This window comes from Ambystoma mexicanum, chromosome 8 (assembly GCF_040938575.1).
Source record: "Ambystoma mexicanum isolate Mex_15411 chromosome 8, UKY_AmexF1_1, whole genome shotgun sequence".
In the NCBI taxonomy this organism is placed as follows: Eukaryota; Metazoa; Chordata; class Amphibia; order Caudata; family Ambystomatidae; genus Ambystoma; species Ambystoma mexicanum.
This window is the reverse complement of record NC_090929.1, coordinates 1,609,616,860-1,609,631,279: the sequence shown is the minus strand read 5'-3', so window position 1 is coordinate 1,609,631,279 and position 14,420 is coordinate 1,609,616,860. Positions and strand designations below refer to the sequence as shown.

Genomic DNA, 14,420 nt, shown 5'->3' with positions numbered 1-14,420 from the left:
TACTTACTTAAGAATCCCTCCGCACTGTCCTTCCAGTCACACTGACCGATCCAGACCAACCGATCACACCATCCTTCCCAGTGACCAACACCATCCCACTGGCCACTCTGCCCAACCAAGTCCTGAGAGACCCAGACACCCGGGGAAGCACTGCCCCGCAACATCCCACTAAGTCATCTGCCTCCTTTTCAATGCTTGCTCTGTGGCCAAAAACAGACAGCATCTAGGACCTCATAACCTCTGACAATCCTAATCTTATTTTCATCACTGGAACATGGTTCTCGGACAATTTCAAACCAATCACACACAAAGCATTACCACGGACTACTCGCTCATCACCCACAACAGACCCTCTCTAGAGGAGGCAGAGTAGCCGTCCTCCACAAACCTCACATTTCCATCACCCAAACACAGCCAACTGTGAATCCCTTCTAGTCAAACTCTCTCTGCTGCCCACTCCATCGCACAGCTTCCTATTCATCTACAGGCCCCCCAAATGCATAAGACATTTCACCAACAGCTTATACAACTCGCTAGCAGCCACATTAGTTAACCACCCAGCACTCACCCTACTGAGGGACTTCAATATCTTGTTTGACGTGCCCAACTACTCCATGACTCCATCCCGCAATCAGGATTCTGTCCATGCCACAGAACAGAAACCACACTGATCTCTATCTGGGATGACCTCAAAGCCACTGCAGACTCAGAATGATGCACAGCTTTTGTTCGTCTTGACCTCTTGGCAGCGTTTGACACTGTTAACCATACAGTCCTCCTTGAGAGACTACACTCTCTAGGAATCCGAGATTCGAGACTCAACTGGATCGCCTCATTCCTCACTAACATTCAGAAAAACACCTATTGCCTCCTTTCCTCTCCACTGCACACCCAGTAAGCACTGGATTAACCCATGGAGCCTGCCTCTCACCCCTTCTCTTCAACATTTACATGACCCCCTGAGCCTGGCATCATCCGTTCTCACAACTTCACCTGCTACAACTACGCCAATGACTCACAAATCATCCTGAGAGTTCCCAAATCGACCTCCTATCCTTGCTCTGACCTAGCAGCATGTCTCACAGACATTGACCTCTGGATGACCAGTAACCACCTCCTTTGGAACCCAGGGTAAACTGATATTGTGGTGTGTGACAATACAGCTCTATTCCCACAACCGTCTCCCTGGCCACCCTTCCTCGTCACCCCCCACTACCCTACCTCCACCACTGTCAAAAACCTTGGTTTCAGAATGGACTCTGACCTAACTCTGTCTCACCACATTAACAATGTATCCAAATCCTGTCACTTACACCTTAGGCTTCTGAAGTGCATCTTCCCTTACCTCACCTGCCCAATAGAGTGGCTGCAATTATGTCCATTGCCATGTCCAGACTCGACTATGCAAACTCCCTCTACCCGGGTGCAACGGCCTACTAACTAAACAATCTCCAAAGAGTCCAAAACACGGCTGCCAGACTGCTTCTTGCACTGGGACGAAACGATCAGATCTCAAATGCTCTCCATACCCTACACTGGCTCCCAATTGGACGAAGAGCCACCTTCAAAATCTTGTGCATTACTCACCGAGCGATGCACAAAGCCGTCCCCAAATACCTCCAAGAAAAGATGATGTCTTACCTCCCAACCCACACCCTAATGTCAAGTACAGCTCACCTCCTAGTGGTTCCTAACTCCAATTCAGCCAGGATTGGAGGGTCTGACCACTCAAACCTGGTACCAAAATTGTGGAACTCAGTACCTCCCCAATTCGACACAGCGAAGACTCATGGCTTTCTGGCAGGCACTCAGAACCTGGCCTTTCACCTAAAATCATGTATGGGACCGTTTTGGTCACTCGACCTACCACCAACGGGCAAGAAATGGCTTGTAACCCTATCAATACGAGCAGGTAAGAAAACCCAGGACACAGGAACTGGATCCGGTGATCAAATAAATTCAATACTATGAACCTGCTGGCCCCCTATATGCTCTGCAATAAACGCCTAGTTGCTCCCATGCGCCAACACGTTGATTGTGCTACCCTAAACCAGTCTAAAAATGTAATGCTCAAGACGCCAAACCCAAAGCATAGTAGCTCTTATGCTCTTACGTTATGACTGGGCGTGTTCATTGTCATCCACCAGGTATGCACCGTGTTATCAGTCCAGGAGATGTCTATTTTTGTTAATCTTACTTATCTGGGGATTAATGTGCAGAACTGTAAAGACTGGAGGGGGGGGTACATCTATGTCTGCCCTCTATATGTCAGGGTAGAGACACAGAGCACCCCAGCCAAGGTTCTCTATATGGTAGCTATGGACGAGCAACCAAGGTTTAAGCTCTCAGGGGGTGATGTGGGCTGGTTCTTAAGTACAGTGAGTCACCAAGCCCCCACAGAGGAATGTTCACACACTATGTTATGTGCTAACACATTTCGTTATATAAAAATAAGGTTCAGATATATACACATTTGAATATACACATTTCAATAACACACGTTGTACTCTGGTAATACTATAATAACAAATCTGTACAGTTCTATGTGGTACCACACCTAGACTTTAGATTCCTTTAAAATGCCTCAGCTACTGGCAGTTATAACAAAGCACACAAATCATTCAGTAAGGTGGATCAGCATAGAACTAGGAAAGCAGGTCAGGTTAATGTTAAGCAATGGCAGAATGCTTTCTTTGGAGATAGATGCACAATTCTGAGTGGGCAACCTGTAATAAAAGAATTAACAAGCCCAGTCCATAAGTACTCAGTAAGCGTTGCTTCTTGGTAAGAAAGTTCAACCACCCCAATGTACCTGAAGTGGGAGAGTTTCTTAGACGGTTCTTCTACGGTATCTTTGGAGGATGGAGCCCCTTTGAAGAAGGAGCCACTGGGTGTAGAGATCCTCAAGGAAAAGTAGAACACTTTCAGTGGTAAAGCAGCTTCGACCTTTGCAGTGCTCTTCGACGACCAATCGTTTCCTCGATGATGGAAGTCCTAGGAAGGTGTGGCGTGCAGTAGGCCCCAATGCAAAATATTTCGTGCTGCAAATAAGACTCTGTGGACTCGAAAGACCTTCGGCAGTGATGGATGCACGCCCGGGCGTCAGATGTCGTGTGTCCCGGTCGGTGGTCCGCTGGCCTTGTCCTGCTGCAGCCGCAGCATGTACCTCGGGATAACTTTGGCGATCAGGACTCCACCATGGGCTGAACCTCAGATCTTCACTCCGTCAGCATCCTCGGGCGTCTTTGTCAGCTTCTGGAGGCGGGAAAACCACAGACTGACTTTCCTCTAGAGCCTGCAATCTTCGACTTTCTCAGGTGGGACAAAAACGGTTGGTGATGATGGCAAGGGGGCCCTCTTTCAAATTTCTTACGCAAGGTAAAGCTTTCTCGGCTTCAGGCATCGAGCAGCAAGGCGCCATGGTGTCCCCGCTTCTGGGCAACACAATTCGACTTGGCTTTCAGTGGTCACGGAAATCTTCCGACCCCAGTCGATGCCAATGCACTTGGATGACCCTCGATGTCCAGGCGCTCTCTTCGGGATTCTCGGCGGACCCCTTCTCTGGATGTCAGACTCACAGAACTGGCTTCCAGGGTGCTTTGATGAAGAGCAGCAGTTTTTGCATGATGGTCCCTCGTAGCTCGAGGAGAGGTCTCCTAGCCAGGTCCTCTCTAGATCAGTCCTCAACAGACTCAACAGCTTTTGGATTACATCAAAGGAAATACAGCAGCAATCCTCTCCTCCAGCTAGGCTTCAAGGATCAGCTTCAAGTTTTGATTTTAGCTTCAGGGGTCCCCAGATATACACATCTATCCCTCATTCACTCTGGTTGAGCCATGCTCAGTCAGACAATCACACATAAGGGTATTCATGCAGGCAGGCAGCTCATCAGGCTCACAGACATTCAGGCCATCCAATCCACCCAGACACCCATAACAAGGAATGTGGATTGGGGCAAGCACCGAGCCTTTCAGCACACTACAGTGTGTTCATGTCAGTTTCAGTCAGGGCTGTCTCCTTCATTGTGTGACACACACAGAACCATTCACCCATAAAATGGAATGCATATCGGTCACAAACTCCATTCACACAGGTCCCACCCCAAGGGTGTACCCACAACATGGGAAGGCTCAAGACTGGGAAGGCTCAAGACAGTCTAGCCTGGACTTCCCCACAAGACCATATGTCTTCCACCCAATAGCCAGTCAGGGGAAGGGCTTCCCAGGACTTTGGGAAAACAAGATAACAGGCAAGAGAAACCAAGAGTCCCTAGGGGCCATCTTGAGTTCTATCAGGAATCCACTGATTCCTATGGCAGGGTCTGGGTATTGCAAAATGGAGGATACTTAAGAGTTTGTGTCACATCAGCATGAAGCTGCCACCAGCCCGTACCCTGCTCTCTGGGCAACACACAGGTGCCCAAAAACTTGCACTAGGGGTACAGGGTTGTACCCCCACCCATGGGTCCCATAAGGGTATCCCAAGGGTCTTTGTTCACCACAAGTAAAAAGAGGAAGGGCTGCATTACGAGGGGTCCCAAGTGGACTCCTGTGCAGAAAGTAACAGAGAACATACATGATAAGGGAGTACAGGACAAGGACAGGGAGGCCTTGTCCCTCCGACACATTTCAACATCACAAGAACTACAAACCCAGGGCCTAGTAGCACTTATGTTCAAATGATACGATTGGGCCTGATCTTGTCCACCAGGTTTGCCATGTGCTCTCTGATCAGGTGATGCGGACCCTGATCTCTCTGGGAATTGATGCCTTGAACTCCTTTTACACTGGGCTCAGTAGCACCTATGTTCTGAAGCTTTAATTGGGCTTGCTCTTTGCCCCTTGCGGATATGCACTACGCTCTCCTATCAGGTGAGCTCTATAGCACACAATGATGCAGTGTAATTTCACAATTCAAACCATAAACTAAGACAGGAATACCCAACCACTCACTGTAAACAAATACCCGGGCCCCGGAAGAATGGGCTCATTAGCACTTATGCTCTAGCATTGAAAATGGATTGACTTTGTTCCACCTTCAAGGGAATACACTCTTAAATCAGGTGAGGAATGTGGCAAGGCAAGCTCCTGCAAGTGACATTGATGTGCTGTCACCTGCTATCAATCCTCAAACTACACACCAGACCAGGAACATGCAAACCTCTGCTGCAAGTAATAATGTCAGTCAGACATAGCACCAACAAAACGCTCTGGTCTGCTGCTGAACTTTCGGGTACACTGAGTCCCAGTCATCACGTCTAGGATGTACTTGTAAGTCTGATAGAACAAAACTGGATGTCACTGCACACTGAGAAGGTATCATCCATTAAGCAATTGCAGACTCATCAAGACACTAGAATGTCCATAGACGCTGATGCTTGACCTTTGGGCTCAATGAGTACCAGTCATCACATCTAGGATGTACTTGTAAGTCCGATAGAACAGAACTGGATGTAACAGCACATTGAGATGGTGACCTCCAATAAACAATTGCAGACTCAACAAGACGCAGGGATGACCGCAGACCTGCAATCGCTTACCCCAGTAAAGGTTTGGAATCGGGCAACTCAACACCGATGACACTGCCAAGCAGTGAAAGACACGCTCAAGCCTGGTAATCAGAACAAACTCCACACCAGACCGAGAATGTCTCTCATGATATGATAGGTTATTTATAACGCGCTTAATACAAAGAGGTTTCTAAGCGCGGACCCGGGGATCAAACCTGTGTTGCTCTGCGTCGTCTTGCTTCCAAGGCGAGCACGCTGCCCCTGAACTATCCTCCCGAGACGAGGACTCTCAGAGGACTAAAGCTACAAACCTCTAAAAATAGGGAGCTATGGTCACCTTGGCAGGCACTGGAAAGTTATCGGGAACAGTGGACTCCATCCAATCCGCACAGACACTTGCACATACCGATGTGTTAATTCTCTCTTCTACACCAACAACAAATAGAATGCAGCTATACCCCTCAGGTCGGCCTAGCTGCACACATGCTTGTACAGCTCCATGAACACCTCAATAGTCTTTAGAACGCAGCTGTACCCCACGTACAAATCGGCCTAGCTGCACACAATCTCATACACAAGCTCCACCACTGCCAGACTGCAGCTAACCAAGCAAATTAGCCTTGCTGCACACATTCTACTGATCTCACACAACCACCGCACCATGCCTAGCATTAGAATGCAGCTACACACCACGTAAACTGCCCTGGCTGCACACATACTGAGTGCACCCTAGCACTATTTACTACCCTACTCTCTCCACTGACTGGGTCTACGGTCCGAGGGCATTCATCCCACACACTTTGAGATCATACCAAATGGTTAAAAAGGCACTATACAAATGCCCAATAACATATTTACTGCACGGTAATACCGCCGGCAGTAAACACCTAAAAATCCCCATGGAGTCCTGACTCCAGAAATGAGGAATTACACCACCCTACTGCCATTTGTAATACTGTGGTAAACCCACAGGACCAAGTGGCAGTAACGTTAAATGATTTTGACAGTCATTTGACAGAATTACCACAGAATTACTGCCAAACCTGTAACAAGGCCCTAAGTGTTTTTATATGGGTTCACAGATATTATACTGGGTTCTATTAGAGCATGGCTCATATCCCTGGAATGGCATCTTTGTGCTTTGGGTCCTGCATGGGTTGTATTTTGGGTGGGTTAGTTGATAAAGCAAAAACAGAGATAAAGAACAAGTTACTCACCTGGAACTCTTGTTCTCCGGCATGGGTCTTACATGGATTCGCATGCTATGAATATACCCTGTCGTCAGGCTAGGAATCCTCTGTAAACTAAAGCAGTTGATCTTTAATCTAAAAACTGCATTGTTGCTTGTATAGCCTATTGCTGTCACTTTGTGTCATACTGCCCCAACCAATGACATTTGTCCTCTGTAGCTCCACCCCTGGTGGCCAGCTACAGATTTGATCTGGCACGTAAAGTGGCGGTAGGAACAAAGAGAGCCTTAGAGGGGAAAGAGGGAGGCTTTGCATGTGAATCCATGTAAGACCCATGCTGATGAACAAGAGTTACAGGTAAGTAACGTGCTCTTTCTCCAGCAAGGGGTCTTACATGGATTCACATGCTATGAATACGATTACACAGCAGTACATATACACAACCACAGGAGGTGACATGGCGCACCAGAAGCAATAAGACATACCCCTGGAACACACTCACCTCCAGAAAAAGAGGTTGTGAAGCACCACTTGTCTGACACAAGACTTCTCCCTAAAATCTTGTGAAGGTGTGAGAAGATCTCAACATAGTAGCCCTGAAGATATTCAGCAGGGGAACACCAGAGAGGAACACCGTCGTAGGTGAGATTGCTTTGAAGGAATGGGCCCTCGGTGTGCCAGGCAGCGGCCTGCTGGCCAACTACTGATGACAATGCATGATGCAGCCAGAGAGCCATCTGGAGACGGACGCTTTAGATAGGGCCTTCACATGTTTCACAAGTGCAAAGTTTACAAAAAGCTGAGAAGTCTTTCAAAAGTCTTTTGTGTGTGCAACGCAGAATTTCAAGGCACGCGCCACGTCTAGCGAATGCAAAGATCTTTCAGCAAGCGATGAAAGGTTTGCAATGAAAACTGGCAGTACCAATGGCTTGTTTAAATGAGTCTGACGGGACCTTTGAGATAAAGGAAGGATTAGTCCTTCAAACCACTTTCGGTAGGTGGGACGACAAATATGGAGGCTTACTTGAGAAAGCCTGTATTTCACCAAGCCTCCTGGCAGAGACGATAGCCACGAGGAAAGTGGTTTTCCAAGAAAGAAACTTCAAGGGGGCCCGATGCACGTCAGCCGATGAGCTTACCACATGCAGGAGTCTTCACTGGTGGAAAAGTCCTGAATAGGCAATGAGGAACACTGATGAGCCTATGCAACCAGAGGGAGAGCTTGCCCGTAGTCTGGGTGTACTGGGCGATGGCGGCCACATGTAACTTGATTGATGCATGTGCATGGCCAGCCTTGGAAAGCGAGAAAAAAATGTAAAGCACCATGGAGAAATCTTCAACCGGCACCATACTGTAAAACGCGTCCACTTGTGCTTGTAACAGGCAAGTGCAGATGGGGCCCTGGACTTAGCCAGAATGTTTTGGCATTGGAAGGGCAGCTAGTAGTGTCCAAAGTCTAGGATTGCAGGAGTCAGGCCACCAGTTTCAGAGACACTGGACTGTGGTGCAGGATGGATACTCCTTTCAAATAATTTCTGGGAGCCACTATTCTTAGAACCTACTTTTCTTTACAAATATGAGACAAGATCTAATGAAGCAATTATGATCAAAGGCAAAGGGACCTGAAGGAACAATTTTCTCAAACAATTTCTCTGTTAACACTGGACAGGATTAAGTGACACAAATATGATCAAGGGACAAACTATCAAAAAAGGAAATCATAACAACTATAACACAGAAACTGCAATACAAAGTTGAAACTAATGAAGTCTCAGTGACGCAACTGAAAGTTCACAACAAATAGAATCAAAAGACATTTTCTAAGCATTACAACAAAAGGGCAACAGCAAGCAAAAACGTCTCAGTGAAGCAACTGTGACTATTATCAAGAAAGTATGCCAATGGACATTATTTGGAATATTTATGATATGCAATATTTCAACTTGTGATTCACCAATTGTAAACAATAAAAGTGTAAAAACTGAAGCTAACAACAACTGGCCAAAGTCAATTTTACTTTTGTAAAGGTACAAGCGCTATCAGCGCTAACCTCTGAGTATTTCTATCAAATTATGATCCTGACCAGTCACAGGATATAGCCCAAGCAAGCAGCTAACCTAACCAACACCAACATAGTAAATTGATTGGGTTTAGCGCCTAGAAGTTGAAGACTGGAAATTAACTTTTCAGAGATTGATTTCTTTCCTGAAATGAATGCGGGCGGGGGCTTGTCAGGTGTTGATGGGGATGAGGTTCTACAGTCTTAGGGCAGAGACAGAGTGCTTATTTGCTGTTATTCCTTTTTTTGCATTTCAGTTCTATTACGGCCATGTCCCGATTGCTGGCTAATGCTCCTGTCTGCCACGTAGGAAGAAGTACACAAGTCAGCTTTTAATATGATGCATCTGCCTATGAAGGTGATGCCTGCTTGGAGGGGTAGCCAGTGAAGTCTTATTAGTGTGGGTGAGAAGAGGTTGTATTTGTGGAGACCTCTGATGAGGTGGGCAGCAGCAGGGAAGATGTTTCTCATGGGTGCTAGTGTAGTTGTGGGTATGCTGGTGACCATAGCATGTGCAGGAGGGTGAATGTTCAAGAAGGACGCCTACCATAGGGGGTGAGGGCTATAATAAATCAACTCCAGACAGCTTTCAAATGTGCCATTGCGAGAGGGGCACCAAGGGGTGCCCTTCTGGGTTTACCACATCAGATCAGACAGAAATGAAGGCAGAGGGCTGCCTTGCCTCGAGCAGCATATGCATTTGAACTGGGCTTGTTGCTGAATGTCTTGCAAGGTAAAGAGCCCCAAGATTCAGCATTGCCCTTTGATTGTTGGCGAGGTTGACTCCGCCCTTCATCCATCTGCGGGTGATCATTTGAGTACGACTAAATTGGGCAATAACAACCGCGCCTACGTATGTATGGTTATATGGTATTTCTGCACAGCGAAAGCACTTAGAAAGCACTTGGAGCTCGAGAAAAGCAATATACAAAGTTTAAAAGAGAAATGACACATTGTGGGAGTGACAGGAGGACAGGGAGGCATTCCCGTATTTGCAACGTTTTACTCTCACAATATTGTGACTTCTGGAATGGCAATGTCTAAATGTGTGGCTGGGTAAAGAAGTGTTTGAGTTAGTGTAGCATTGTTTTAAAATGGGACAAATGTGGACGAATTTACTGAAACTGGTTAATAATCTGACAGCAGATGAAATCCAGCATGTAGTGCTATTTGAAGATCTGATATTAGTGTTCTAGAACACTGATGGCTGTACACATGGACAGATGTGCTCTTCATGAATATAATTCAATGTTGCTTGAGGACACCAAAGTTGTGAAGAAATAGCTTATGTTTATGTACATATGGTCATGAACGACATCTTCAGCAGACTACCATAAACCGAGCTCCACTGCTAGGGTGAGCACACTCAATTACTCTTGCAGTACCTGCTAGCACTTATGAATACAGGACTTTAGAGTATCGCTGACACAATTCTTACCATTGGATCCCTCTCGCCTCCCACGAGATGTTTCACAGCTCCATCTTTAAGTGAGACGGTCCGCACAGTGCTGCTTTCACTGTCTGCCACAAAGAGGCAGTTCCAGGGCTCTCCTGAGGACACTGAGAGGCCAGAGGGCTGTGCAAAACCTGCTTTATGTGGATATGAATTGTTTCGATTTTCTTCGTTTCCACTCCCAGCAAACCGTACACAGGTTCCCTTTGGTAAACTGCTGCAAAAGGAAACAACCACATAGTGAGAGTTCCAAAAATCCAGAACATAGCCCATTTAACCAGCGCCAACAAACTCATTCATTTGTGGTTCTAGGTATGTCAACACCTGAAGAGCAGCTCCTTCATCAGATTAAGGCGTAGGCTAGAAGCAGTGACAGGACAATGCCTACACAGGACTAGTTATCTTATTCAATCCCGTTCCAACCACTAGTTAAGTTATAAAAGCCCAACAGTAAGGCAGCTTCTTACAACAAGAGAGGGCTACAATACTAGTATCCTCCAAGGTGAAATCTCTCGGGTGCCTTGGTTACCCCTGTGGCAAGTATCAGAAGTGTCAGAGGTGGACCCCACGCAACGTACGCAGATGTTTACCTTTGTTTTGGCAGTGATCCGTCTTCAAGGAGCATAGCCCAGATCTGGTGGGTCCCAGCCATGGCGATCCATAGGACACAGTCTTGGTTTCCTTCTGGAAGATAACAAAAACATAACACAGCATAAAACGAGGCCCCTTGGAGAGCACTCCTCGTCACTGGCGAGCTGCAAGCAGCTGCTTGAATCATTGGCATACACAGGTTATACACCTTTTCTGAAATTCACAAGTGCCTTAATATATTGGCCCGCATTAAGAGTTTGCTGGCATACCGCTGGTATCACTGGCGGGATACCGCAAACTGCAGCACTGTGTCCGCCACTTGGTCTGCCGGAATTACTGGCAGATTCCAGGTGGCAGGAACGCCAGGAAATCCCCATTCATTTTGGGGGGATTTGCCGGTGTTACTGCCCCCGGTGTTACTAGGCCAGTATTACCGGCAGTTTCTTGCCAGTAGGGTGATGGATATACCTCTGTGCTATATCCTCCACACTAGCAGCAAACTTATATTTGGTCGGTCCAGAAAAGTGCCGGGACATGTTATTACCAGCACTTTTTTCTGGACCGGCCAACTTATAATGAGGCCCAATTCTCTTTATATGTTAATCAAGCAGAACATCAGATTGACTCACATGAACAGGAAGCTGTTTCTCATGTGGTATCAGCCAACACATGGTCGAGGTGGGCATATAACCAGATGTATTTCGATGTGTCTATTTTCAAGGGAAGATATGCTGACTGCTATAGGTATGAGAAAAGTTACAATATTGCATCAAGACACTTGCCTAAGATTTTGCTCCATGAATATGGTTATGTAACACACCTGGTTAATATTTGAAGCTAGAATGAACTTCCACGAAATGGTCCTACTTTGCAGAAAGGCTTTGTGGGCAGTAAACCCTGTGCTCCCACCGGATCCCAGGAACCCCTCTGCCTTGTTTTTGTCCCGGCACTCTGTGCTACTGGGAGGTTGGCTGCGGATACTCAGAAGACTAGGTTCAAGATTCCATACGACATTAAAGGCACGTCATTTGAATATCAATTTTACCCGACTAAGCCAACGATGGAATCAGGTGGCTCAAAGGATCTCACAAAATGAAGTGTTGGATGCCTGTGATATAAACGAAAACCATAACACCGACTCACACCGAAAGTCATGCGATATTTCTTTTAAAGGCACTAAAGACTCTCCCTGACATATTTTAAGACTGGTGCAATTATATATATTTAAGGAAAGTGTTGGTTACTACCTTTAAAATAAATAGCGAATCACTTTCGATGTGATTCAGTGTTATGGTTTTCGCTAATATCACTGGATACCGAAGCGTTGTCGTCATTGGAATCTCAAAATTCCCTGCAACATCTGTGGCTCTTACTACCCACAGAGCTGCGATCGCAGCCACCTCATAATTGAATTTATTTCAAAATATATGAAGGGCACAAACCTTGGCAGAAGGCAGCAGGGGAATGCACACAGAAACGGTATCCCGGGTATGAGTACGGACAATTATAAGCAGATACGTTACATTAAGAAAAATATCTAAGTGAAGAAACTGGACTAAACCAACAATAAGCAGGTTTAAGGGCGTTTCTAAATTTCTAGAAAAGACAAAATACAGATTGATAAAGGAAGTGCGTTCCAGGCGCAATGTAACGCTGAACTGTGTTCTGGATCTTGCGGGGCATTGTGGACGTCCAATGAAGCCCGCACCACTCGCACACCAATCGCAAAGGGACCAACAACGCAGTCCTGCTGGCGCCGGCTACGTTGTGGCCAGGGTTTTGCAGAAGTCAGGGTTTCAATGTTGGTTCCTGTTTTTTTTGGAAGTTATTTTAGAGGTCTTACACCTGAAAGAGGCAGAACTGAGCAGGTTCTCTCATCTACCCTCACTTTAAGAGACCGCTCAGTGTGGTGGATGCCCTTCCATTGTGAATTAAAGAGTAAGAACAGGTGACCAGAGTCACATGCTTCCACCAGAGCCGAAATAACGGCATAGAGACCATGGGAGACTGGCTGGAGAAGTCCAGTGCTGAAAAGCAGGATGGGGCACGCAGCGTGATTGTGGTAAGTTCAAGTGGACCAGGCAAGATGGTTAGAGAGGGTCCCCTGGAATATTTCAAACCCCCCCCCCCCCAGCTGCAAGGTCTGCAAAACTGCAAATGCAGGAGACCCACCACTCTGTCTCAAAGGCAGGCCACGTGAAAAGCGTCATGTGTTGCCCACAATGCAGACATGCCCCAGACAGTAGATGGCAAAGCCCAGCAGTAAGGAGGATGAGGCGCTTGTACTGTAAGCATAGGCCCCCCAAGCCATCCACGTCTCCGCTCTGTTAGGCACAGACAGGACAGATTAGTCCTATCAAACCGAGTAATAAACAAAGCACACTTCTTCTGACAATCCTTGAATGAAACACCAGCATGAATGAGTTTAAATGATGGACTACCCCCGCTGGTTTGCAGTAGTTAACACACCTGATGCTTATCCTCAAAAGTATTGAGTTTCCGACATATTTTACTTTTGTTTACGTCTTTTTTTCTTCAACCGCAGCGGGCGGTGAAGGCACAATCGCGCCCGGGAAAGGCCGATTGTGATTGGTCAATCCGCCTTTCCCGGGTGCGAATGTGCTATCGTTGTGATGGTACATCACACTTTGCAAATGTGCTGCGACTGACCAAACTTGCACTACGCGTGAAGTAAAGGTTGTCATATGCTGACTCGGGATCATCAAAAGGCCATGGACAAGACTCCTTTTAAACCATTCTTTGGATTTTCTCTCAGGGAAAAGTGGGAGAGAAGGGGTGCCAGAAACAAACTGTGACTAGGTACAGAAAAATGAATTGGGTAACCCACTGTTTCTAGGGGTAGCCGAACTTTCTCTATGCTCCTGCCCTCTCCCCCAACCCCCCCCCCTCCACCCCCAGAGCCAGGATGGCATATTATGGGTTTCTGGAGTAGCAAAGTAAAAAGGAATTTGAAACTCCAGTTCCTTGTGTGTCAAGCACTAGTTTGTACACCAACAGTGGGATGGCATATCAGAGCAGCAATAAAGGTAGATAGGTGGGCTAGCTGTTCCAAAATAAACACAAGGAACTCAAACTAGAAAAAGCACCTGAATGCCTTTTGTAGGATTTCGCGGCACTACTTGTCAGTCAAAGTGTTTAGGTGATAGAGTTCTCTCTCTCTCTTGGTCTACCTGCTTTCTTGGAGGTGGGGGGCCTGTAGTCCGAGTAAGCTGGGGAGATCTTCTGCTAGTCATTCTGGTCTGCAGGGTCCAGGCATGCTGAATCTGAACCCCAGGTTGGGCTAGTTACTGGCAGGACCCAAAGTCGTATGAGAAAAGGAGGCGATTTCTGACCTTTCTGTGGCTGCTGTCTAGATCTTTCCACCGCTTCCTTTCCAATGGTCTTGGGTTCTCTGGCCCACCTCTCTAGCCTCTTTCGTCTCCTCTATGCCTCGCTACACGCTCATAGCTATGGGCCTCCTCCAATTCTCTTTTCCTCTTTCCTTTCACTGGCTTCACCGGCTTCTCTTCAATGGTCCACCACATGCTTGTTCCTACACCAACTTCAGGCTTTGCCTTTTCGTAGGATTAGGGTTGACATCTCTCCTTCATCACTCTG

General features: G+C 46.8%; 1 protein-coding gene across 1 annotated transcript in view; it reads right to left on the bottom strand.

The window, feature by feature from the left end:
• NHLRC2 (NHL repeat containing 2) overlaps positions 1 to 14,420 on the bottom strand; it is a 1,194,979-nt gene that overhangs the window by 288,721 nt on the left and 891,838 nt on the right. Inside the window, exons 6-7 of the mRNA XM_069611865.1 lie at positions 10,802 to 10,895; positions 10,197 to 10,428 (exon numbers count right to left, since the gene is read on the bottom strand). Of these exons, the coding sequence (XP_069467966.1) occupies positions 10,197 to 10,428; positions 10,802 to 10,895 (326 nt within the window). The remainder of the gene's footprint in view (positions 1 to 10,196; positions 10,429 to 10,801; positions 10,896 to 14,420) is intronic.